The sequence below is a fragment of the Hemitrygon akajei genome, chromosome 32 (genome assembly GCF_048418815.1).
Source record: "Hemitrygon akajei chromosome 32, sHemAka1.3, whole genome shotgun sequence".
Classification (NCBI taxonomy): domain Eukaryota; kingdom Metazoa; phylum Chordata; class Chondrichthyes; order Myliobatiformes; family Dasyatidae; genus Hemitrygon; species Hemitrygon akajei.
In genome coordinates, this window is record NC_133155.1 from 17674089 (window position 1) to 17701870 (window position 27782).

At 42.2% G+C, this 27782-nt stretch overlaps 1 protein-coding gene across 3 annotated transcripts in view; it reads left to right on the forward strand.

Annotated features, from left to right (window-relative positions):
- The window catches only part of fhl3a (four and a half LIM domains 3a), a 122759-nt gene that overhangs the window by 85648 nt on the left and 9329 nt on the right, over positions 1–27782 (forward strand). Inside the window, exons 2-6 of one of the 3 annotated variants that reach the window (XM_073034332.1) lie at positions 1666–1741; positions 11185–11359; positions 18563–18737; positions 21248–21417; positions 24511–24697. In XM_073034332.1, the coding sequence (XP_072890433.1) occupies positions 11204–11359; positions 18563–18737; positions 21248–21417; positions 24511–24697 (688 nt within the window). In that variant the 5' untranslated portion in view covers positions 1666–1741; positions 11185–11203. Of the gene's footprint in view, positions 1–1665; positions 1742–9090; positions 9237–11184; positions 11360–18562; positions 18738–21247; positions 21418–24510; positions 24698–27782 lie in introns of those variants that run through there. The other 2 variants (XM_073034331.1, XM_073034330.1) reach the window with 2 other exon arrangements.

The following is a 27782-nucleotide window of genomic DNA, read 5'->3' on the forward strand; positions in this document are numbered from 1 at the left end:
AGTGATAGTATCATTTTACTGTTTACTCATGGGAATTCTAGTGTACCAGCTACCTCTTATTCACAGCCATTACACAGAACTGCTTCTATAAGCAAATCAGTGAATTATAAAGTGCAATTCAAATGTAAATGTTTTCCAGTTATATTGCATTAAATGCATTCCCTTCATAGTTAATGCTACCAAGGGGTGGACACTGTTTCAAAATTAATGTTATAAATTGGATTTTGGTTTGTTTTGTTTGTATTGAATTGCTGAAGTATAATCCTCACAGCAAAGGCTTTGAAATTGGTTGATCTTATCCCTGGTTTAGAGTAATGTGGTTGAAACGGAATATTTCTAGACAAATTTGCATTGCAGTTATATGATTTTATAGCACAATGCAGTAAAACAACAGGTTCCCACATTCCATTACCAATTGAGAAAGTGCAGGCATACTTGTACAGTATTCATAAAAATGAAAAGTTTTTTTTTGTCTGTTGTTATTCTGCTAGTTCTGTTTGCTTACTTCCATCCCCTTGACCAATGACCCCTGAAAAGTTCCAAGTTCATTCTAAACTTTATTGCTGATTTGAAAAAAAAAACAGCCACAACTATGCTGACTGCCTTCCCACATCTCTCTGAAGGCATCGTCTTTCTCAGTGATGCGCTTGTATCTTCTGTTATTACTGTGTATCATCTATACGCAGTATGATATTTACTCTAAGATAAAATGGCTATACTAAACAAGTCACTGTACTCATTGCAAAGATTGATTTTATGTTAAATTCCACTCCCTTTTTATTTAAATCACTTACTTTTTTTAAATTCATAAGATGTGGCTGATGCTGGTGAGGCTAGCTTTTAATGCCAAGCTTGAATTGCTCTTGAGATGATAATAGTGAGACAGTTTTTGAACAACTACGGTTAAGTACTTATAGACAAAGATACTGTTGGGTAACTCAAATAGTAATTAAAACAAACTCATAGTTTATGTACTAGTACTGTTCGGGCATATTCTGGACTTAGGATATTAGCAAAATAATAACTTCAACTATCTTCAGCAACCAATCTTTAGACCTGAACGTGGAGTGTAGATTAAATTTAACATGCAGCTCTGGACAAAAGAATTGTGAACAGCAGTTAATTGAAAAAAGTTAGCATTGATATTTGGGTGTTTGGAGTGTGGGTGTGAAGAAGGAGGAGTGGAAGTTGTATGTAATTCAAAGGAAGCACTGTAGACACATTGTAAATATAGAATCGTCATTTGATATTTAGTATAGAAAATGTCATGTAATACTGGGTCAAACAGGCCTCTTCCTCTGAAAGGGTCTCAATATGATGCTGCTGCTCATTTTAGTGAATAAACCACTTCTCTATCCACTAGTTTCGGTCTCTCTCCAATGACTTTGTGTTTAGTTTCTTTTCCAATACTGCTGGGTAAGGTGCAACAAAGAAGGCACCGTGATTTATTTCCAAATCAGGACTGTTTGACTACCAGGAGACTTGAAGTGAGATTCATCCCTTGCTCTTGCTGTCTTGACCTTCTGATTGGTAGAGGACGCGGATCTGAATGGCGTAGTCAGTAACGCTATGGTTCATGCGTCAGGACTCTATGACACAGGGCATACTTTAAAAACTATGTGATTTTTTTTTCATTTCTATTCCACTACACAACTGGGTCAGAAGAAAATGCACTAGAAAGGCTAAAGCAGTGAATGCGAGGCAGATCAAGCGGCCAAGCAATGCAAGTGACTTATTGCAAGTAAGTGCCTACGGCCGACCGACCGATTCAATCAAAGTGCTGGAGGAATACAGGAAGGTCAGGCAGCATCTATCAAGAAAAACATGTACTTGACATTTTGGATCAAGACCCTTTGCCCCAGTGAAGGGTCTCGGCCCAAAATGTCAACTGTTTATTCCTCTCCGTAGGTGCTTCCTGATCTGCTGAATTCCTCCAGCATTTTGTGTGTGTATGTTGCTCAGGATTTCGAGCATCTACAGAACCTCTTGTATTTACATCTTAACTTGTTCTCTTTTTCTATTATACTAACCAGACATGAACATTTTGCTCCTCTTTCTGTCCACAACCTGATGCTGTAACTGCCTCATACCTACAACATGATCTTTGGTGATCACAATTGACCCAACTTCATGATTTAATGACAAATGGTGTTTAAAAATGGACAAATTGGAACCTTGAGCAAACACAGGAAATGCCATTGCATCTGCTTTGTTTGGTAAATGCTATTACCTCTACCAGTATGTGGCAGGGAGACAAGAAGATGTTAAAAGAGGCATTCATTCTCAGGGGAACATTGAATCATTGAGGCAAAACTGTCTGCATAGTCCAAATAAGCCTTCGAGCTTTATCACAGCCTGTGGCTAGAACAATAGCTGGTGTTTTATCAAATTAAGCCAAGGTTTTATGCACTGAGAAAGGATTTTGGCAGTGACTACTTCACTCTATCAATTCACAATGATGAGAGGAAGTTTGATTTGGAAGCCGATGATGATGAAATAACACTTGATCCTTGCTCAGCGGAGCGGAAGCCCAGCAGTGCTACAGCAAACTAATTCTACGGTTTGTGGAATTGAACCTTGCACCTTCTGGCTGCTGTGCTTCACAGGGATGAATCTAAAACCACTAACAAGCAGCAGTGCAAGAGTCTGAATGCTTAGAACCACTATTTCCATTCTCCAAGGGTATCGTCCCATCATGGAAGTACCTACTTGTAGAATCATTAATCTGCATGCAAGTAAAGCCTTTCTTTAGCCAGAGAGTGGTGGATCTACAGAATTCATTACCATAGAAGGCTGTGGAGGCCAAGTCATTGGATTTATTTAAATCAGGAGTTGACAGATTCTTGATAGTAAGAGTGTGAAAGCTTGCTTGGAGAAATCAGGAGAATGTGGTTGAGAGGGAAAGCAAGCCAGCCCTGATGGAATGGTGGAGTAGACTCGATGGGCCGAATGGACTAATTCTGCTTTGATGTCTTCTGGTTATATAGTCTAAAGAATGACGTGTACTCACTACAATTGCGCTGAATATTTTTGTTGATATTTGCTCTTCTCTCACAAGGCTAGAAAAATACAATAATTTTAAACCCACATGTATAAATATTTTGTGTAACTATTATGATTACATTTTAAATAGTGGCCCTCATTTTATTTTCAGTCAATCCTTAATTGTTATGATGTTGTCTCTCAAAGTTCAAAGTAAATTTATTATCAAGTTTACATATATTCAACCTTAAGATTCATTTTCTCATGGGGAATACACAATAAATCCATGATAGGATAACAGCTATAATAAAATTAATGAAAGACCATACCAACTTGGGCATTCTACCAGTGTGTAAAAGACGAAACACGAAAGAAATAAATAATAATGATAAATAAATAAACAATAAATACTGAGAAAATGGGATGAAGAGCCCTTGAAAGTGAGTCCATAAGCTGTGGGAACAGGTCAATGATGGGTCAAGTGAAGTTAACCCTTTTAGTTCAAGAGCTGTATGGTTGAGGGGTAGTAACGGTTGCTGAACCTGGTGAAGTGAGTCCAAGCACAATGCAAGAAGTTTTATGCTAACCATTTGGATACCTGTAAAATAGGGAATTCTCAAATGAGAGATAGTCCCTCGTACTTTTGGAACCAAGTTTTTTTTTAATAGATTGCGTCATCCATTTTCACCTGGATTCAGGTCTCTCCAGCTGAAACAGGTGTGTGCCTTTGGGCAGCAACAAAATCAGCACGAGAGGCTTTGGTGCCTTTCCCTGAGGCAGATGCAGCTGCTCCTGCCTGGTTCCTCCCACTTGGGGCAGGTCAAGTAGGAAAATGGATTGAAAATACTAAATATAAAGAACCTCTCTCACTAGGTATGCCTGAGTGTTAAAGCACATGCGTTTCAGTGGCCGCTTGATTCGGTGCCTTATGAACCTAATAGAGTGGCCACTGAACGTATGTATATTTGTGGTCTTCTGCTGCTGGAGCCCATCCACTTCCAGGTATGACACGTGTGTTCAGTGCCATTTTTTCTGCACACCTCTGTTGTAACGTGTTTTTTTTTGAGTAATCGTCTGTCAGCTTGAGCCAGTCTGGACATTCTCCTCTGACCTCTCTCAGAAACCAGGCATTTTCGCCCACAAAACTGCCCCTCACTGGATGGATTTTGTCTTTCGCACCATTCTCTGTAAATTCTAGGCACCGCTGTGCATGAAAAACCCAGGAGACCAGCAGTTCTGAGGTAATCAAACCATCCTATCTGGCACCAACAATCATTCACGGTCAAAGTCACTTAGATCATGTTTCTTGCTCATCCTGATGTTTGGTCTGAACAGCAACTGAACAGCTTGACCACATCTGCAAGCCTTTATGGAGTGTGTTGCTGGCACATGATTGGCTGATTAGATATTTGGTGAAGAAGCTGCTGTACAGGTGTAAATTATAAAGCGTCCACTGAGTGTGTGTCTTGTTGAAAAAGTTGTTTTCAGTTATTGCATGCAGCAATACCAATGTCCTTTTATGTTCAATGGGATTAGTTTAGATGGGTGATTAATGGTCGGCACAGAGTTGGTGGGCTGTAGGATCTTTTCCTGTGCTGTATCGCTCTGACTCAATGACACAGGACCCCACCATTCTCACAGTTCCAGCTCCCTAACCACAGAACCACTCAGAAATGACAGTAAATGGTAACTCCCACTTCAAATGCTCGATGGAACAACTCAAACGTGCTCCAGGTCTTCTCTGGCTCCTCACAAACACTTGCTCATCTTATTACATCAACTAGTTGAATTGGCTTAACCTGGAATGCTTTCTTGTGAGGTTATGATTCAACATGTTTTGCATGATTTTAAGCAGTAATTATACATGAATTCTAATTTCAGTAGCCTCTCCAGCTGTAGATCCAATCTTCCCCCTCTCTTTGAGATGGAGAAGAATGCTGTCTTCCTTTTTATTTAAACAGCTGGAAGTTTTAAGGTCAGTAAAGCAGATGACAAGTTGTCTTTAAAATGTAAACATTTTGGAGCCAACGTGCTTGCTATCAGCTGCCACTCTCTCAGTGGAGATTTGGGATAGCTGTTGACCACCATTGGAACACTCGGGTTACAAATTTGAATACATATCGAACAAGGCTTGTTCTCCCTCCTGCAGTTTTGGCTCCATCAGCGGGGCAGTTCTAAAGGTGACAGACTTCACTTGGCGTTTCATTGTTGTGCCAAGTTAGTGAGCGCTGGCTGGCACAGAGTTAGAGCTTCAGCTGCTGGTTTGGCAAAGGTCACTTACCTCAGCACGGATCAAGATCAGAACCTGGAAGAAAGGATGAAAGTGCACTATTTCTTTTTTCAATTTAACCTCACTTGTCTTTAGCACTGCCCCGACCTCAAAGCTAAGAAAGTTGTCTGAAGGTTCATAAGAGTTTGGACAGGATAGGTAACGGAGAAAATGTTTCCACTGGCAGAAACCTGAGGCCATGATTCAAAGTTAGCTTCCCTGGAAGGGAGATGTGCAGCTTCACTTCTCCCACAGGGTGTGGTTTGTTTTTGATCTCTCACCCTCGTTACAAGGATGGTGGATCTAGATTCAACAGTAACTTTCACAGGGAAAGTGACACACAACTCAAAATGGAAGTGGTTCAGGAGCCTGGGACTAATTAGATCGTTCTATCAAAAAAAAGCCGTCACAGACATTATGGGCTGCTACTACCAGTCTATATCTATTAGCACGTTTGTGGAAGCACCTGGCCCTAAGATTGCTTCAGGATGGTATGTCCATTCCTTGTACAAACATAAATCTAAGGATGATTTTAACAATAGACGAATGGTTAGACTAAATAATGGAATCTTTTGGGCCTAATTTAGACTGTGATCAGATTTTTTTTCACAATAGCCATAGGATAGAGAGTTGTTTCCTTTGCATCCTTCCCCTGAACAACAGAGTTTTCAGATCGATAATACTCTGAATCCTCGGCAAGATGACGCTGTTGGTATACATCGGCGTTCTGTGGGCTGCCCGCAAAAGGACTAGCTATTCTTACTAAATATACTTCTGGACTACAGTCACTGCAATCCACACACAGCTTATAATTTTCCTTTGGGGGTTGTGCATTTGAACTGTCAGAACAGGCTGTCGTTTTTGCGGTCTCTTGAAGGATTCAGCAAATTGAAACTTTGAGGATGCAGGTACGCCCCCCCCCCCCCACCCCCGGACTGGTATGTCAGGGTCGGAGAGCGAAAAATGAAATAATGTTCAGCCAATTTAATCGCCAAGCCAGATTTAAAAATTTTAAGGCGTCGCGGGCGGAGGTTGAGCTGGCGTTCAGCTCACTTCTCCGTGTCAGCCAAAACCCCCATCCCTTCTTCCTGGGTCTGACCCAGCTCTCTCTTTCCTAGCTGCTACCATCAGGCGGGTGGTGCAGGAACCTCAGATCCACGCTGCCACGCTCAGAAGTAATTCTTGCCCTGCGGCTTTCGGCCTCCTGGGCCGGCTTCACTTGGCTCACAGATAAACATACTCCGTTGCTATGGACTCATTTTCGAAGACTCTTGGAGTTCATGTTCTGTGTGTTACTTATTCATTGTCCGCATGATTTGTTCTGTTTTTAACACATTGTCAGTCTTTGTTGAGTGGTTTTTCTTTGTAGATTCTTTTGTGTTTCTTTGTATGTGGCCGCCTGTAAGAAGATGAATATCAAGGCTCTATATGGTCTACATACTTCAATAATGCATTTACTTTTATCTTTGACTTGTCATAACTTGAGGAGGCTAGGAGGCTACTTTTAAAGGTAGGTATCTTTGATGGTTTTCGGTAGCTTATTCAGTGAAGAGGCACTATCCACATTCATTCAGTTCGAGCTCCCAAGCTCAGAACGTGAATTCCATTTGCAAACTGTGACGTTTGCACTATAGTTCAAATGCTCTGCTGCTTTACTGAGCTGGGAATGCTAATACTCAATCTAAGGCTTGTTCCAACATAAAGATCGAATGCATAGCTAAAATCTGACACATGTAAAATTCATGAAACAGTTGTAATCAATCAAAAGTCAGTTAATCAAGTGAAGGGTTTGGGCGACAGGGGGGGAATGGAATGAAGTGTATTGAAAGAGACATGTTTTTGCAGGCTTAATTCCTTCAGTGAATCTAAGTGTCCAAATTTAATTTAAAAGAGGCACAACATGTGGAAACATATTACCCAGTCAGATTACACCTTTACCACAGTGGTTGGTGTAAAAGGGTAATTCAAATCTAATGCATGTACTTCTTTGTGAGGAGCCGCAGAGCTGTGAAGTGATCCATGGAAGAACATGAAAAAGCAATTACTAAGAAGTAATTACTGATGCTTTCCTCAGTCATAAAGACAATAGTGAAGATGCGTGTTACTCTCAAGAAGAGGGAAGGATAGAGAGGCTGTTATGGAGGGATCAGAAGTGGGGAGAGTGAGCAATTTGAAGCTCCTGGTTGTCAATATCTCAGAGAATCTAACCTGGACCCAATATGTTGATGCAGCTACAAAGAAGGCAAAAGGGCAAAAGGAGATTAGGTTTGTTGCCAAAAGCACTCACAAGTTTCCACAGGTGTATTGTGGAGAGCATTCTAACTGGCTGCATCAACGCCTGGTAAGGGAGGGGTGTTTATTGCACAGGATCCTATTAAGCCACAGACACCTGCAAACTTAGTCAGCTCCATTGTGGGCTCTAGCCTCCCTGGTATCCAGGGCATCTTCAAGGAGTGATGTCTCAAAAAGGTGGTATCCATCATTAAGGACCCCCATCACCCTGGCCGTGCCTTGTTCTTATTGCTACCATCAGGAAGGGGGTACAGAATCCTGAAGGCACACACTCAACGATTCAGGAACAGCTTCTTCCCCTCTACCATCTGATTTCTGAATGGGCATTGAACCCATGTACACTACCTCACTACTTTTTTATTTCTATTTTTGCACTATTTAATTTATCTATCTATATATAAGCTTACAGTAATTCATGTTTTTTTTCTATTATTATATATCTCATTGTATTACTGCTGTAAAGACGAAAAATTTCACAGCATATGCTGGTGATATTAAACCTGATTCTGCATATTGGACTACTGTCAGCCACATTTGAGCTCTCATCCCAAGTTAAATTGCTGTTTTAATCAACACACACAAAATGCTGGTGGAACACAGCAGGCCTGGAAGCATCTATAAGGAGAAGCACTGTCGACGTTTCGGGCCGAGACCCTTTGTCAAGACAGTCTTCACCAGTCCTGACGAAGGGTCTCGGCCCAAAATGTCAACAGTAGTCCAAGGAGAAGCACTGTCGATGTTTCGGGCCGAGACCCTTTGTCAGGACAGTCTTCACCAGTCCTGACGAAGGGTCTCGGCCCAAAATGTCAACAGTAGTCCTGACGAAGGGTCTCGGCCCGAAACATCGACAGTGCTTCTCCTTATAGATGCTGCCTGGCCTGCTGTGTTCCACCAGCATTTTGTGTGTGTTGCTTGGATTTCCAGCATCTACAGATTTCCTCGTGTTTGCTGTTTTAATCGACCACTTAACTGAAAGCTTAACATAAAGAGCTTTTTCTTGACCCCAAATTTTAAAATAACTGTCAGTACAAAATAAAACTAGCAATTATATTGGGTTTTCACGATGTCACTAAGTGCTTAACAAACAGAGAAGTAGTTTAGAAATGAAGTTACTTCTGTATTTTTGCAAAAGTGACATCAATTTGCGCACAGCAAGCTCCTACAACTAGCAATGTGATAATGATCAGTATTCTGGATTTCCTTTAGTGAAAGTGGTTGAACATTAAATATCAGTTAGAGTACAGAAATAACTTTCCCGTTGTTTTTTTGTAAAATATACCATGGAAAACGTCATATCCAACAGAGAGAGAGAGAGAGAGCAGAATAAATGAGAACTCTTCTGTAAATTAGTACCTCCCACAGCCAGGAATTCTTTCATTTTTGTATGGGTAGAAGTGGGATTGAACCCACAATCCCCTGCTCAGAAAGAACAGTGCTACTGGTTGAACCATAAATGTGATTCACTTCCTTTAAACCCATCAATGTGTTCACTTGGACATAAAGGGATGGTAATTTGAATTAATAATGAGCTACCTTAATGGCCCATGTGTTGCATATTCTGATGATAAGTCATCTTCCTGCCTAAACGAGTCTTTTAACTGGCATACGGTGTGAGAGAGTTGTAGAATGCTGTGCACACTAGCCTGTCAGTGTTAATCCTGTTGACAGCGTGGATACTTGTTGGAATCACCTCGTAAGTTCTAACTTTATTTTCTTCATGTTTTTTTTCATGCTGCCTCTAGCAATGTGACGACGTTAGCTTAACCACAACTTGTTTCGTTCAAGAAAGTTGTGAGTTGGGACGCATTGTTTGCTGGAGTTTTATATGCTGGATGCAGCTTCAGCAATAAGAATTCTACAAGCGTGGAGTGTTTCAGTCAGCCTTTGGAGGTTTAGATAACAACGAGATGGTTGGCTTTAACCATCTGTTGTAAAAATGACAAAGTTTTCCACGATTAACTGCATGAATGTTCCTCTAATTATCTCAGTAGTTATATGTTAGTGTCTTGCAAGTAAAGCACAATAGATAATAGAGATCAGATTCATTTTCTAAATCCACTATACCATATTAAAAATCTGTAGACCTGCAGGTTCCCATTATTTAATCTGTGTTGAATATTGTACATTTGCTAAGTACTAATAGTAAAACAGGGATAAATTCACTTTAGTGTGAACAGAAGTTTAAAATTAGGCAATATGTTTTAGTCCATTTCAAAGAATGCCTTTTCATCTTTATTATTCCCGTTCTTGCCTTTCATGTTCTAAGTTGCTTATTGCAACTAATACTTCAAAGTGAATCTGAATGTTCATTTTTCTCTGACTGGTTTTTGCTAGCTTTACTGCTATTCACTCAATATGAGGTGAGGTGTGCCTGTTTTTTTTTGATTCTCCACGCTTTCCTGTCTTGATCTGTTTTAATGACAGCAGTTAGCTCAGTAAATGAGGGCACCAGTGTCACGTGGAGCTGAGCTGTCTGTGTATCAAACCATTAGCACCCAGTTTGAACTGGGGTTTGTGGGTTCTTGATATGGAGCCCAGCACTCCATGTGGCATAAGAGGGAAGAACTAAGTAATGTCCTGGAAATTCGATTGCATCGCTCTTCCCTTATTCCGGCAAACTCCCCCAAAGTGAGAATGCATTTTGGACGGAGGTGAAATTCTGTGTAATTTGGCATCTTTCCAGAAATTTAACCAGGCATTTTCAGTTGTTTCCTCGTGTTTTTGGTTCTGCTGATGTTTTCAGTGGGTACCATAATCAAACTTGATACATTACTGCCACTCATTTTACCCATCTGGTGATCTTTACAGCTAAGCACGAACAAGGCACTGGGTATATTTAATGTGGAGTTTGATAGGTTCTTGATTATTAAGGGTGTCAAGGTCATGGGGAGGAGGAAGGAGAACGGGGTTGAGGGGGATAATTTTCCAGCCACTGTGTGTAAGGAGTTTGTACATTCTCCCCGTGACCTTCCGGGTTTCCTCCGGGTTCTCCGGTTGCCTCCCATATTCCATAGACCTACCAGCTGGTAGGTTAATTGGTCATTATAAATTGTGGCATGATTAAGCTTGGTTTAACTTGGGGGATTGCTGGTTGGCACAGTTCAAAGGGCCTATTCCACACTGTATCTCATTAAATACATAAATCAGCCATGATGGAATGAGGGAACAGACTCGATGGGCTGAATAGCCTAATTCTGCTCATCTATCTTATGGTCTTATGTGCATCAGGAAGTCACAGATGAGTTATCTCTCTGCTATCTTTTCTGGTTGAATTGTCTGGCAAGACTTGTAGATTTGAATCAAATATAATCAGTGGCTATGTTGGCAAGTTGCCTGTGTGGAATTGTGTGCCAGCGTGAGTCATTGTCCTCAGGGACAAAAAAAAAGTTGTGTCAGGGCTGGGGAATGGACCAAGAGTTCACCACAGGTCTACGGATTCCATATCCCATTCCTCAAAATTTCCTATATATCCCTTTCAGGGTGGGAGGGGAAACGTTTAGAGTCATTTCCAGTCACTTTCCATGCATCTTGCCAACTACTGAAGAGCAACAGGCTTCCCACTTCTAGACGTTTGCTTGAGATAAATAAGCGGCGGCAACTGTTAGCAAGTAATATCTAAGCAAAGTCTTTTCTCTTCGCAGTGACGGCCGTCTGTAAAAGATGAGCGAACGCTTTGATTGCGACAACTGCAAGGAGTCGCTGTATGGCAGGAAATACATCCTATCTGAAGACAGCCCCTACTGCATCCCATGCTATGACACCTTGTTTGCAAATACCTGTGATGAGTGTAAAGAGCTGATTGGCCATGAAGCTAGAGTAAGTACTTGCATTTAATTAAAAATGATCTTTACTGTTGATGCACTCTTCTCATCTACTAAATCTGTCATTGCAATTCTTGTCGTTCCTTATTATTATTATTATTATTCTATTTTCTTTTGTATTTACCCAGTTTGTTGTCTTTTGCACATTGGTCTTTTGCCCGCCCTGTTGGGTGCGGTCTTTCATTGTTTCTATTATGTTTCTTGGATGTGCTGAGTATGCCCAGTGGATAAGGAATCTTAAGGTCGTAAAGGGTGACGAATATGTACGTTGATCATAAACTTACTTTGAACTTTGAACACATACGCAGTTAAGCTACTTGGGAATTGTGTATAAATATTTCAGCTGAAGTTCGAAGCCCTCTTTCTGCCACTTAAATATCAAAGTTATCAAGGTACAAAATGAAACTGTGTCCCTTCATATCTGTGGACTTATCTGTTAAAAGCTTCCATAAAATGGGGAGCAGAATCCGGATTGCTCCCACTTTGCATATCTTCACAAATATCAAACTCTGTTGCACTGGCAGCTGGGATTTCTTACAAACACAAGTGATTCTGCAGATGCTGGAAATCCAGAGCAACACTCACAAAATGCCGGGGATGAAGGCACTCAGCCCAAGAACCTTGACTGTTTATTCCCTTCCGTAGATGCTGCCTGACTTGCTGCGTTCCTCAGCAAGTGCAGTATTTCTTCACTCCAAACTGCTTTCCTCTTCCTTCCTCGATCAGTGACTGTCCATTCGCTCTACAGTTGTGTCCCCTTTTGCCAATGATCCTCAATGGCAACATTCCACCCTTGAAGGAGCAGAGTCATGACAGAGAATCCGTGTCCATGTTTTCCACTCCCTCCCCCATTTATGAAGGGCCTGCTTCCACTTTTAGTACCAGCCAGTCACACTACAAACTCCTTGGGGCCCACTAACAAAAGGCGATTTTTACAATTGCCTCCTGTGTAGTAAAGAAGGTTCATAAATTACCCTTTCCCACATCCCACATTTTTCAAATCCATGAGCATCACAATCCATTATCCCAGTTTATTCCTTATTGCCTTCTTTTCAGGTACACACCTTCATATTCATGCTAGACCAGTGCAGGAGGCTTCTATTGAAATCCAACAGTAAAATGATTGGGATATACCACTCCATTTTGATCAGTCCATCCTCCTCTTTATGCTCCTACTCAGTGTTCACTGTATTATGAACTCTAACTTCCTCAAAAGCTGTGAAAACGAAAAATTCATTCTCGTGTAATATAACCCAGAGCATGTTTCCCAAATACCCCAAATATCTTCTTCAATATTAAAGCCCCTCGGAATTTTTGAGGTGTATTCTTTATGTGTCTTCAGACAACAAAAGTATTCCTTTCCAAAATAAATAGGTTGTATTTGCCTTCATTGTATTTCCTCAAGAATTAAATGATTTCCTCTAATTAGAAGTTAGTTCCTGATGAAAATCAGCATAACCAGAACACTGAGCATATTAATGTCTTGCCACAGTAAATAATGTTCATTAACTTCCTCTGAAATTGCATTCTATGAGGATGTGACCAGAGCACAAAGTTCTATTGTATGACTTGATTCTTATTTTATACAGATAGTCATTAATGAACATAAATCAAAAAGTGAATGAAATTACCATGCGTTACTCAACTTCACAAATTAACGAAGGTTTTGGAGTTTGCATAAGCTGTCTTTGTCCATGTATTTCTTTGTATTCTGTTATGACTTCTTTTCCCAAACAAGCTTTGACCCTGCAAATGACTTTGGGAATATTGTATACTTAGAGTTCTACAGCACAGAGAGGCCCTTCAGCCCATTTAGCCCATGCTAAACTATTAATCTACCTAGTCCCATCAACCTGCATCTAGACTATAGCAATCCATACCTCTCCCATTCATGTACCTCATCAAATTTCTCTTCTCTTAAATGTTGAAATCGAGCCCATGTCCACCACTTGTGCTGGCAGCTCATCCACAATCTCACCACCCTCCAGGTGAAGAAGTTCGTCCTCATCTTTCCCTTAAGGAGTTCACCTTTCAACTTTGCCCTATGACCTCTATTTCTCGACTCACCTCAGTGGAAAAAGCCTGCTTGCCTTTCATAATTTTGTTTCCCCTCTATCAACTCTCCCTTCATTCTACACTCTGCGAAAGTCCTATCTTATGCAAACTTCCCCTGTAATTTAGGCCCTCGTCCTGGCAACATCCTTGCAAATTTTGACAGCACTCTTTCAATCTTACTGATTTTTTTTTCCTGTAGGTTAAGTGACTTGCCTAGTTTCCCCTTGAGTACTTCACTTTTTTTTTTTAAGTTTTGGGATGTTGCCAGATAATATCAATTGAAGCATTTATATTAAAGGAAAAATTAAGACTTTGAAGATTGCTTTTGTTTAATATAGTAAGTGTTCCCTGCAGCAAAGAAATACAGGAATCAGTTTACTGTCTCTCATTTCATCTGCGCAAGGAGAACAATTCAGAAAGTGACAATTTTCCACTTGTTTGACTGCAGCCACTAATGGCTACATCTACAGTTCTTTATTGGATCATGCTAGCAAATTATCAGCTTCTGCAGAGTAATATGCAGAGAACTAGACAATGTCAATTTTAGAAGAGATAGGAGCAGAATTAGGCCATTTGACCCATTCAGTCTGCTGCACCATTTCATCACAGCTGATCAATTTTCCTTCCCAAGCCCATTCTCCAGCCTTCTCCCTGTAACCTTTCACGCCCTGACTAATCAAGAACTTATCTATCTCTGTCTTTAATACACTGGCCTCCACAGCTGCCTATGGCAACAAATTCCACAAATTCACCAACCTCTGACTAAAGAAGTAACTCCACATCTCTATTCTAAATGGATGTCTGTTCTGAGGCTATTCTGACCTGTTCTGACCCTCTGGTCCTAGACTCCTCCACTATAGGAAGCATCCTCTCCACACCCCCTCTATCTCGGCCTTTCAACATTTGATAGGTTTCAATGAGAGTCTCTCTCATTCTCTGACTCAGAGCCATCAAAGACTCCTCATACAATACCCTTTCATTCCAGTATTATTCTTGTGGACCTCCTCTGGACCCTCTCCAATATCAGCACATACTTTCCTAGGTAAAGGGCCCAAAACTTCTCCCAATACTCCAAGTGAGCCCTCACCAGTGCCTTATAAAGCTTCCGCATTACATTCTTGCTTTTATGATCTAGACCCCTCGAAATGAATGCTAACTTTGCATTTTCCTTCCTCACCATCAACTTAACGTACAAGTTAACCTTTAGGGAATCCTGCACGAGGACTCCCAAGTCCCTTTGCATTGCGGATCAACTTCCAAAGCAAGTTCTCTTCCCCTTGTTTCCTAACGTAGCCCCTGACCTTCTACTGCATTCTCGGCCACAATGTAAGAGCGCATGGTGGCACTGAGGAAAGCCACCAGGACGTTGCCAGGATTGAGTATTTCAGGCAAAAGGAGAGCCACAATCAGGTTTATTATCATTGACACTTGTCGTGAAATTTCTGGCAGCAGTACAATGCAATATATAAAAAATTACCCTATAAGAAATGCAAAAAAAAGTGCAAAAAGAGAGACAAGTAGTAAGGCGGTATTCATGGACCATTCAGAAATCTGATGACGGAGGGGAAGAAGTCGTTTCTCGATTGCTGAGTGTCTTCAGGCAGTACCTCCTCCTGATAGGAGTAATGAGAAAAGGGCATGACATGGATGGCGAGTCGTTAATAACAGATACTGCCTTCTTGAGGCATTGAAGATGTCCTATGCATTGAGGAGGCTTCTCCCCATGATTGGACCCTCTGCAATGCTTCCTAGTCCTCTGCAATGGCACCTCCATCCCAGACAGGGATGCAACCAGTCGGAATGCTCTACACAGTACATCTGTAGAGATTAGCTAGAGTCTTTGGCGACATACTAAATCTCCTCAAACTCCTAATGAAATATAGCCACTGACCTTCTTTCTTTGTAACTGCAATATAGAATAGATGTGTTGGCACGTGGCCAAGTGGCTAAGGTGTAGGTCTAGTGATCTGAAGGTCGTTAGTTTGAGCCTTGGCTGAGGCTGCGTGTGTGTCCTTGAGCAAGGCACTTAACCACACATCGCTCTGCGATGACACCGGTGCCAAGCTGTATCAGCCCTTGCCCTTCCCTTGGACAACATCGGTGGCATGGAGAGGGGAGACTTGCAGCTTGGGCAACTGCCGGTCTTCCATTAAAAAAAACCTTGCCCAGGCTTAGGCTTGCACCCTGGAAACTTTCCAAGGCGCAAATCCATGGTCTATCGAGACTAACGGGGGCCTACACATAGAATAGATGTGCTCTTTTCCTTGAGAAGGATGAGAATGAATGGTGATGTGACAGAGCAATATAAAATTATGAAGGGGATAGATAGTAAGCACTTTTTTCCTAAACTAAGAGAGCTTGGTTTCAAGGTCATAGGTAGGAAGTTTAGAAGGGATCTGATGAGGATTTTTTTCTCACCGTAATTGGAATCTGGAATATGCTGCCTGAAGAGATGGTGGAGGCAGATAATCTCAGAACATTCAGGAAGCTTCTGAACAAACACTTGAATCACTAAAACATACTATAAAAGAATATAAACCAAATCCGGTTTAATGGGATTAGCGTGGATGGGCGCAGTAGTTGGAGTAGGTGAAAGGGTCTAACTAACTTTATGTGTTCAATAACTTTGGATGTGCAAATGAACTGAAGGGCTGAATGGAAGTTTTAAAATGTTAATCTTTCTCAATGATGTACTTCTCTTTCCAATGCCCCGCATAAAGTCTGATATATGAATGGTCACTCTTCACACCACACCAGCATATCAACAGGCACGTCCAGCTGTCCACACTGTGCTGTCCCATCGGAGTCCTTGTCCTTGAGAAACGCGCAGTCTGCTGGAAGAACTCAGTGGTTTGAACATCATCTGTGGGAGGAAAGAATTTGTTGGTGACTTGGGTAAAAACCCTGCACAAGTCCTGAGGAAGGGTCTCGGCCCGAAACGCTGACCGTTTATTCATTTCCATGGATGCTGCTTGTCCTGCTGAGCTCCTCCAGCATCTTCTATGTGTAGCTCTGGATTTCCAGCATCGGAAGGTTTTCTGGTGTTTGATCAGGAACCTGTGCCAGATTCCAGCAACTGCAGTCTCTTGCGTCTTCCGTCCTTACCTGCCCTTGCTGAATCTCGAAATAGAGAGTTTCAGATACTATGTGTAGCTCAATTCATGCTGATCTATAAACATCTTTACTGGCACCAATTAATGCCAAGCTTGCTCATGTCAGAGATGAAATGTTGCTCACTGAGTAGATAAAAATGTGGAAATCATTAGATTAATGAGTGAGGCAAAGGTGATCTGCAGTGAAAGTATTAATTTTATACCAGTGAGTGTATGTTTTTTATTTGTCTGTTTTTTTTTTAAGTGATTAATTGCATGATTTATGCAATCAAATCTTGTAGCTTAAAGTCTGTATGGATTATTGGAGGGGAAAGGCTGTACTATCATTTGCAATCCATTCTGATGTTGTATGTTCTAAAAGGCCAGAAAAGCTTTATTTCTGAAGTCTCTGCAGTGGTTTCTTAGCATCTAATCTTATTCAGTATGTACTGGAGAGGCCTCACTTGGAGTATTGCGAGCAGTCTTGAGCCCCTTAGAAATGATGTGCTGGGGTTCTAAAGAATGATTCCAGGATTGAATGGCTTGTCAAATGAAGAGCGTTTGATGGATCTGGGCCTGTATTCACTAGAGTTCAGAAGAATGAGGGGTGAACACACACAAAATACTGGAGGCACTCGGCAGGCATTGACTGTACTCTTTTCCTGGATGCTGCCCGGCCTGCTGAGTTCCTCCAGCGTTTTGTGTGTGTTGCTTGGATTTCCAGCATCTGCAGATTTTCTCTTGTTTGAGAATAAGGGTGACCTCATTGAAACCTATTGAATGGTGAAAGGCCCAGATGGAGTGGATGTGGAGAGAATGTTTCCTACAGTGTGGGAGTCTCAGACCAGAGGACACAGCCTCAGAATAGAGGGGTGTCCTTTTAGAACAGAGATGAGGAGGAATTTCTTTACCCAGAGAGTGGTGAATCTGTAGAATTCGTTACCATGGGCAGTTGTGAAACCCCAGTCTTTATGTATATTTAAGCCAGATTTTTCTATCACTGCTATTTGTTACTATAATAGAAGGTTTGTTCTGTTGTACTCTCCTATCATGGAACTGGGAATACATACTGGAAGAGGAACCCCTTTGCTTTCTCATAATGCACTTAGTTTAATTTCTGATTCAGAGGTGCAAAGATACATTCTGAAAGATACTGAACACAAAAGGACATCTTGTTCTGCCTTTTAAGTTGCAAGCAGGAGGTTTACATTCCTTGGTTGTTTTTAATTCTGAATTATTTGATAGATTTCACGAAAACTCCAAATTAACTTGAGTGAGGGTCACAGTGGCAAGAATTTCAAATTAGGGAAGGCACCAGAACTGTTGTAGTTGTATGGTTGGTCAACACTCCGTTCAGTGTGGAATTGAGGCTGTCGCACAGGGTTGTTCCCAGGCTCAGAGAGTCAGAAGTGCTGTATTCACTGATCCCTGTCGTGCTGGCACTACCAATGCCTTCTTGTCTCTGCAGATTAAGGTAGGCTGCAATCTGCTCAACTCCAATTCAGATATGTAAAGTATATAATCAATGGAACTATATTTGAATATATCATCAGCTGAAAACAGGTGGGGGGAAGAAAACTGCAGCATAATTGGGAGTTGTTGCAAGGCAGAAATCTTTTCTAAATATGATGCATATTTGCTGTTGTTGGCCAACACACTGTTGGGTGATTTTAATGCCCGGCATTTGCCAAACAGACTATCTTTCTATCTGATAACTGTAATTAAGATTCATTACTCAGCCAACATCTTAAATCTAATTTAAGTCTCCAGTCATCGCATTATTGTTTATGACATCTAGTCGACAGATTAACTGCTGCATTTGGCGATGAGTCAATGGCTTCCATATTTAAGAGTAATTCATTGGTTGCAAAGCTTTTGGGGCCAGAGTAAGGACATGCAGGCATTTTCTAAATGCAAGCTCTCCCTTCACTGGAATTATTAACCTGAGTTTGAAAATTAATGTTGGATCATTTGCATACCTGATTCATGGCAGTACAAATTAGCCTTGCTCCTTGCTGTTAACGATTCATTTTTATTGTCTCGTTGGTCAGGAACTGTTCTACGAAGACCGTCATTACCACGAGCACTGCTTCAGGTGTTATCGCTGTGACAGATCGTTGGCAGATGAGCCATTTACATGCCAAGAAGAGGAGCTGTTATGCAATGATTGCTACTGCAGTGAATTCTCCTCAAAATGTATTGCTTGTGACAAGGTCGTCATGCCTGGTATGTGCCCTGGAGTCTTATTTGTCAAACACATCATTGCCCTTCCAGCTTCTGTTTGAGTAGCCTGTCAGACCATTTTTCCTTCCATCAATAAGTCAGCTCAGGAACTTCAGCCCAACTCAGAGCATGATAATGCTGCTTCAGCATTTACTAATGAAATTTTGATAATTAAGATCCCGAGGTAATGGGAGCACACCTTCATGTAATGAAAGCAAATTTCACTGAGTTTACTTGTGTGTTTTTGTTATTTCTACACTCAAGCACACTGCAGTGCATTAATTATCAGAGGATTAAAGAGCATTTTGAATCTTCTTTATTATTGTCCTGAAGTTTACTGAGGTACTTCATGCTCAGGAAAGGTGCTGTCTGAAAAGTTGCTAGAAGCTGGCTTACTTAGCAATCAGACCTAAAAGCTAGATTTTATGAGTGTCAGTGCTCTTTATTGCTATTCTCTGGAATTCAACAATCCCCCACAAGTGTTATATTTCCCAGGTAACAATTATGGAGAAAAGCTACGGGTTCCACTGCATAAGAAGTCAGCAAAATACTGAGCACTTGCAAATTCGCCGAAATCTGCAACGCGTGACTTATTGATTAATGACAAATTATGTCATGAAAGCCTCCCCAGTCTGCAGTGGGTGTGGTATCACTGATCTTCGCCCATGGATCTTCCACACAGTGTCAGTGCTCTGCGGAAGATCAGTGAATGAGCATTCAGTGCATCTTTGTGGAAAGATTTTACCTTGAAGCTAAGTTTTTTTGATTGAAACTCATCAGATGTCTCAGAGGGAGAAGGTTGTGTTGGATGATCGAGAAAAACTGAAAAGAAATATTCGCTGAAGCTCTGATTAAATTGAAGAGTGTGTAACAACAGTCCGCATTGGGGATCCTGAATTTTCAGATGTGGTTCAGATAAATTACACAGAGTTAGACGAAAGGCCAAGTCAGGGAATCAGTGGTTCTTGGATATAAATGTGATTGATAATGCTTCATATAGTTGGGATAAAACCAGAATTCATTGTTGATTGTAAATTGCTTGCTTACCAGAAGTAACTATCTCCTAGGTTTCCAAATTTTTAGCAGGAAACATTTACATTGAGGGTGGTGGGTATAAATTAAAGAGGGTAAACACTGATCAAACTCTGGCATCGAGTCTTACCCCAGTATACCATTTTATTAATGATGCAGCGCAGAATAGGCTCTTTGAGCCACGCCAGCCAGCGATCTCCCAGTCTAATCCTTGCCTAATCACGGGACAATTTACAATGCCCAATTAACATACAAACCGATACGTCTTCACACAGCGCGAGGAAACTAGAGCAGGTGGAGGAACCCCACGCAGTCACGCGGAGAACGTACAAGCTCCTTACAGGCAGCGTCAGGAATTGAACCTGGGTCACTGGCATTGTAAAGCGTTGTGCTAACCACTCAACTACCATGCCACCCCCCCCCCCCCCCCCCCCCCAGTAAGAGGGCTCCAATTTTACACTCTGGTGGAGCAGGGTTGACTCCAGAAGCATGATGACGATGGAAGAACCTTGGTCTTTATGTGGTTGGGGAGGGGAAATATCAGCGCTTGGAAGCTGATATTCTCGCTGTTTCCGGCTTTTCCCCCACAAAACAAATGAATATCCTGTCAATATTGACCAGCTCTGTGTGTACAATATCATTGACGTAGTGAAACCTGTGAAGCCGTTTTACCATAGCAACCCAGACCAACTCGGGTGGCTAGCCCCAAGGGTGTGATAGGGAGGGTGACCAAATATTGCTTTAGAGTCGTAAGAAGCTTCCTGATGAAAAGAGCGGCAGTGAAGCTGAGCTGTTTATGGTGAGAGTTCTGACGCTCGTGACTTCAGCTGAGGGCATAGCTGCTAGTTGTCAAGGTTCAGTCCAGGTTCCGGTAAGATTAGGACTGGAAGGTGCTATGTCTGAGAGAAATCGGGAGAGTAGTGGGGGAGGGGCAGAAGAGAAGTGAAAGTAAGGAAGAGAATTTTACAATGAAGCATCTCTTAATAAGTAACCAGACAAAGCTAGCAAGCGCAGTGTTGGGGCTGGTGTGAATTTGGACAGAAACATAGAACGTTATCACACAGTACAGGCCTATGGCCCATGATGTGCCGACCTTTCAACCTACTCTGAGATTAATCTAACACTTCCCTCCTACATAGCCCTCCATTTTTCTGTTGTCCATGTGCCTACCCGAGGGTCTATAAATGCCCCTAATGTATCTGCCCCCACCACCTCCACCCCGGCAGTGCATTCCACCCACCCACTCACTAATCTCTGTGTAAAAACCTTCGTTTTCTCCCTCAGACTTTGCTCAAATCTCCTCAAATAGCAGAGCTTTAGCTGACCTCTGGTTTCGTTAATGGAGGCCTAAGGAATGGAGTTTGTGGCAGGGTCAGAAAATGATGGCTGTGTCCCTTCCGTTGCCTTTGAGAACGTTTTGACAAATGCGGTACTTGTGTTGTGCTACCACTGAGGTATTTTTCGCTGATTGTCCCCATCAGGTACCCGTAAGCTGGAGTACAATGGCAACACCTGGCATGAAGGCTGTTTTATTTGTCACACCTGCGAGCAGCCGATAGGCTCAAAGGCCTTTGTACCCGATAAGAGTGAGATTTACTGCGTGCCTTGCTACGAGAACCACTTTGCTCCGCGATGCTTCCACTGCAAGAAGGTAATTTGTTTTTCTAAATTTAGAGATACAACACAGTAACAGGCCTGCTGCTTAAGTAAATAAATATGTGACCAATTAACCTACTAACCCAAATATCTTTGGGATGTGGGAGGAAATCAGAGCACCCTGAAGAAACCCACGTGGTCATGGGGAAAACATGCAGACTCTTCCCAGACAGCAGTGAGATTTGAACCCATGTCACTGGCACTGTAAAGCACCATACCATAATGACCGACCTTTGATTTGACAATACTCTCTCTGAAGGTAGAGTCATATAAATACCTCAGATAGGCACAGCAACTGAAAGTTCAAAGTGAATTTATATATGTCACAATGTACAACCCTCTGACATTCATTTGCTTGTGGGCATATTTAATAAATCTATAGAATAATAACCATAACAGAATCAATAATAGACCGCCCAACTAGGGCGTTCAACAAGAGTGCAGAAGATAACAAACTGAGCAAATATTTTAAAAAGAAATAATAATTAATAAATAAGCAACAAATATTGAGAACGCGAATTGAAGAGTCCTTGAAAGTGAGCCCATTGGCTGTGGAAACATTTCTATGACGGGGCAAGTGAAGCTGAGTGAAGTTATCCCCTTTGGTTCAAGAGCCTGATGGCTGAGGGTAACGACAGTTCCTGAACCTGGGTGGTGTGAGTCCTGAGGCTCCTGTACCTTCGACCTGATGGCAGCAGCGAGAAGAGACCATGCCCTGGGTGATGGGGGTCCCTAATGATGGATGTTGCAACAGTGTTTCATGGAGATTTGCCTAATGCTTGGGAGGCTTTACCTGTGATGGACTGGGCCATATCCACTACTTTTTGTAGGATTTTTAGTTCCAGGGCAATGGTGTTTCCATAACCAGGCTATGATGCAGCCAGTCAATATACTCCCCACTTGAAAAACTGTTGTTATTGTAGCAAAATATTTTTTTGTGCTTCAGGATTGTTACTTAAGTAACTGTATCAGCTTTTACCAAGACAATTTTAGTTGAGCTAGTAGAGGTAGTACTTTTGTTCTCTGAATCCAGGGCCGAGAAATAAACAAAGGCATCTATTCAGATCTCACTCTAGCAGTGAGAGAGAGTAAAAGGACACTGCAGGATTGGGGAACAATGAGTTCGTAGGGCTGTGGAGGGGAGATCTCCAGATGTAGTAAGGTCTGTGATGGTGGGAGAGGCAGTGGACTAATGATCCTCCGTGGGGTCCAGCACCAGGGGTAGTTACGAAGAACTTTCCAAGATCTCCCATAAAAGAGGTAGAAATGAGCAGGGCAGATGAAGGGTACCAGTCTGAAATGTTGACAGTCCACTTTCCCCCATAGGTGTCGCCTGAATTGTTGAATTCCTCCGGCGCCTCTTTAGTGTTGTTCACTCTAAAATAGGTTGAAATTAAATTCTTAAAACGATAGAAATCTGCTTCACAGTCAGAGTCTTTTCTGCTCATTTTAGACAGAGAACAACGGAGATGAATTTTACTTTCCATCTTGCAGTCCAAGGCCCCTGTAAATTAACCCACCCACGTACGTCCCCAATGCAATGAGGACTACTGGCTCCATTCCTCTGTCAGATAGTGAGTGAAGGAAACATTCCTCTTTTCATTTTAAACTGATGCCTCCACAATATTGACATCTGTGCAGATCGCTCTCGTGGCGGACAGAATGAACTTTAAAGATTAACTTGTCACATTTACACTCGGGTATCAGAATGTACAGAAAAACGCATCATTTGCATCAGTGACCACCAATGCTGCGTACGGGCTGGGGACAGCCGGCGCGTATCGCCACACTTTCAGCACCAATCGATACCAACCCTGCAGCTTACTAACGCTAACCATGCATCTTTGGAAACGTGGGAGAAACCTTGCGGTCACGGGGGAGCCAAACCCTGATTGCTGGCATTGTAATAGCGTAAGGTGAACCACCGACCCGTTGGATTGGTGGATCAAAACATCCTCTGTGTTATTTTAAGAGCAAACACGAGGAAATCTGCAGATGCTGGAAATTCAAACAACAACACACACAAAATGCTGGTGGGACGCAGCAGGCCAGGCAGCATCTATAGGGAGAAGCACTGTCGACGTTTCGGGCCGAGACCCTTCGTCAGGGCTAACTGAAAGGAAAGATAGTAAGAGATTTGAAAGTAGTGGGGGGAGGGGGAAATGCGAAATGATAGGAGAAGACCGGAGGGGGTAGGATGAAGCTAAGAGCTGGAAAGGTGATTGGTGAAAGTGATACAGAGCTGGAGAAGGGAAAGGATCATGGGACAGGAGGCCTCGGGAGAAAGAAAGGGGGGGGGGGGAAGCACCAGAGGGAGGTGGAGAACAGGCAAACAACTAAATATGTCAGGGATGGGGTAAGAAGGGGAGGAGGGGCATTAACGGAAGTTAGAGAAGTCAATGTTCATGCCATCAGGTTGGAGGCTACCCAGCCGGTATATAAGATGTTGTTCCTCCAACCTGAGTTTGGATTAATTTTGACAGTAGGCTCCCATCCCACGATCCTTTCCCTTCTCCAGCTCTGTATCACTTTCACCAATCACCTTTCCAGCTCTTAGCTTCATCCCACCCCCTCCGGTCTTCTCCTATCATTTCGCATTTCCCCCTCCCCCCACTACTTTCAAATCTCTTACTATCTTTCCTTTCAGTTAGTCCCGACGAAGGGTCTCGGCCCGAAACGTCGACAGCGCTTCTCCTTATAGATGCTGCCTGGCCTGCTGTGTTCCACCAGCATTTTGTGTGTGTTCTCTAATTGTTATGACCGTTTCCCCAGACAAGTATTCTGCTCATCATAAGGACTGTATATTCAAACCTTTCTCCTGTCCGTGTGCGGACCCTGCCGCTGAGTTCAACATACTACCAATACTCTGTTCATGCTGATCCCTTAGATTTCCCCCATTTTAAAAGCAATCGTATAGCAGAAAAGATTAGATGTGTCAATAGTTAATCCATTTTCTGGCTCCAATTACCACCAGCTGAATGTCTCTCATGCTTTTACCTCTAAAGACTGCTAAGTACGCTTATCTTAACAGTAAGGAGTTAATTTTATGCTGAGATAATTATAAATTTCTCTTCTGAACGTCCTGCAGGCGCTGACCAAAGGAGGTGTTACTTACCACAACGAGCCTTATCACAAGGAATGCTTTGTGTGCAGCGGGTGCAAGACCCAGCTGGCTGGCCAGCACTTCACCTCCCGAGATGAATCCCCGTACTGCCTCAAGTGCTTTGGGAATCTGTATGCCAAGAAGTGTGCCGCCTGTGCCAAACCCATCACAGGTAAACAGCTGCGACTCTTAGCCTCTAATAACAGCTCCCTCCTGGCCGACTGCCAGCCCAGCTGGAACTGGGACCGTGGTGGGAGAATCTTTGCAAGGTCTCTTGCAGAACTACGTAGCTCAATTTAATTGCCACAACTTAACACATTTTAACATCAGAAGATAGTTCTACTGTAGGCATAGCTTGGAGTTCTTGTATTTGATTTCTATAATTTTACCATATATCAAAGTGCTGGTAGAACTGTTCTGGACTCCCAATTTGCAAGCAGGCCATTTATAATTCAGTGTAGTAACTGTTCATCAAATTCCAAAGCTTAATTCAATGATCCTATCATTATCAACAAAAGTAAAGTAAGACAGACAGACAGACATACTTTATTGATCCCGAGGGAAATTGGGTTTTGTTACAGCTGCGCCAACTAAGAATAGTGTAGAAATATAGCAATATAAAACCATAAATAATTAAATAAAAATAAGTTAATCATGCCAAGTGGAAATAAGTCCAGGACCAGCCGATTGGCTCAGGGTGTCTGACACTCCGAGGGAGGAGTTGTAAAGTTTGATGCCACAGGCAGGAATGACTTCCTATGACGCTCAGTGTTGCATCTCGGTGGAATGAGTCTCTGGCTGAATGTACTCCTGTGCCTAACCAGTACATAATGGAGTGGATGGGAGACATTGTCCAAGATGGCATGCAACTTGGACAGCATCCTCTTTTCAGACACCACCGTCAGAGAGACCAGTCCCACCCCCACATCATCACTGGCCTTACGAATGAGTTTGTTGATTCTGTTGGTGTCTGCTACCCTCAGCCTGCTGCCCCAGCACACAACAGCAAACATGATAGCACTGGCCACCACAGCCTCCTAGAACATCCTCAGCATCGTCCGGCAGATGTTAAAGGACCTGTCTCCTCGGGAAATAGAGACGGCTCTGACCCTTCTTGTAATGCCATTGTCTTGATTTAGGTATAGCTGTCTTATCTCTGAGAAGTTCATTCAGTCCAGCTCCTTTTCCAGAATCTTGAGGCTGACATTGAGAAGGTGCTGTGTTTTCAATGAGACATTAAAAAACTAAGCACCAGACTGCCTTCTGCCCGGCAGAACACTAAGGACAAACTGCGAGCTCCACTTCTTTTGTTTCCACAGGGACTGCACTTTCAAAGCTGTTTCAAGCATTAATTAGCAGTCAACTGCTTTGCAATTGTTACATTGCTGAAAGGAGGTTTGTAAATGCAAGTTCTTTATAAACTTGGCAAAAAACTTTTAAGAACATTTTCTATGGAGCTAACGACTGTTGGCACTTCACAGGGAGGTTATCAAACATAATTTCCCACAAAGTGAGATGTTTAAAAACTTCAGAATCGGAATCAGGTTTGATATGACCAGCATATGTTGTGAAATTTGTTAACGTAGTGGCAGCAGTACAATGATAAATACAGAGGAAAAAAAAGGAATTGCAGAATATATGTATATTAAATAGTTAAATTAAAGATAGTGCAAAAAACAGAAATAATTTTTAAAAAGTGAGGTAGTGTTCATGGGTTCAATGTCCATTTTGAAATCGGATGGCAGAGGAAAAGAAGCTGTTCTTGAATCGTTAAGTCTGTGCCTTCAGGCTTCTGTACCTCCTTCCAACGAGATGAGGGCATGCCCTGGGTGATGGGGCTCCTTAATAATGGATGCTGATTTTCTGAGGTACCCCTTCTTGAAGATGTCTTGGATAGTATGGAGGCTAGTACCCATGATGGACCTGACTGATTTTACAACTTTCTGTTGCCCTTTTGGACCAGTGCAGTAGCCCCCTTCCCCGTACCAGACGGTGATGCAGCCTGTCAGAATGCTCTCCACGGGACATCTGTAGAAGTTCTCAAACCAAATCTCCTCAAACTCATAATGACATATAACAGCTGTCTTGCCTTCTTTATAGCCGCATTGATTTGTTGAGACCAGGTTAGACCTTCAGAGATATTGATACCCAAGAATTTAAATTGCTCACTCTCTCCTCTTCTGATCCCACTATGAGGATTGGTTCGTGTTCTCTCATCTTACCCTTCCTGAAGTCCACAATCAGCCCTTTAGTCAAAGTTGATCAAAGACCTACATTTTATTCTGATATTATCGTAAATTAGAAAGCCCCCCCTATGTTTCACTGTCTCCCATGATAGCGTTGAAATGATGATAGATTTTGCCCTTAAATCTATGTGACCCACTATTTCCACAATTCCACTGGCAAACTGGATGGAGAATCGAGGTTATGAAGAGCCCCAGGATGCAAGTTTGCGATGGAGATTCACAAGGATACTGCCTGCTGGGAATGAATAAAAATACAAAACAGGCTTTTAGAAAGAAACTGGCAATATTTTCATTGGATCAGAGGCTACACCCTGAACTGATAATGTTCTGAAGTGCTGAAACACAGTAGAAAGACAGATTGTTTCCAATGTTTGAAGAATCCAGATGAAGGAAAAGAAAAAGAATTGATGTAAAAACTCTGGGGGAGAGATGAGGAAAGATTTTTATACAAGTATTATGAAGCTGTGAAGTATACTTTGGACAAATCAGCAATTCAGATTGACGGATTCACTATACATTGTCAAGAAAGGACTGTTGAGTCTCTCAAAAGCAGAGGGGGAGGTGTATGCCTCATCATCAACTCCTTTTGGTTCACAGATATATCTGTGTTATCCCAATTCTGCTCACCAGACCTGGAATATCTCACAATTAAGTGTTGTTCATTTTACCTGCTGTGGAAGATTTCTCCTATCATTTAGGTAGTGGTGTACATTCCACCTCGGACCATTGTCAAACAGGCTCTAGATGATCTGAGCAATGGGATCAACATGCACGAAACAGCACAACTAGCTGCCTTCACCATCATTTTGGGGGATTTTAACCAGGTCAGCTTGAAAAAGTCACTAAATAATTATCAGCAACAGATCACTTGCAGTACCAGAGGAAACATTACACTGGACCACTGTTACACCACCATCAAGAATGCCTACCGTGCTATTCCACACCCTCTCTTTGGAAAGTCTGATCACCTGGCTGTACTTCTACTACCTGAGTAAAGCAGAGATTGAAGAC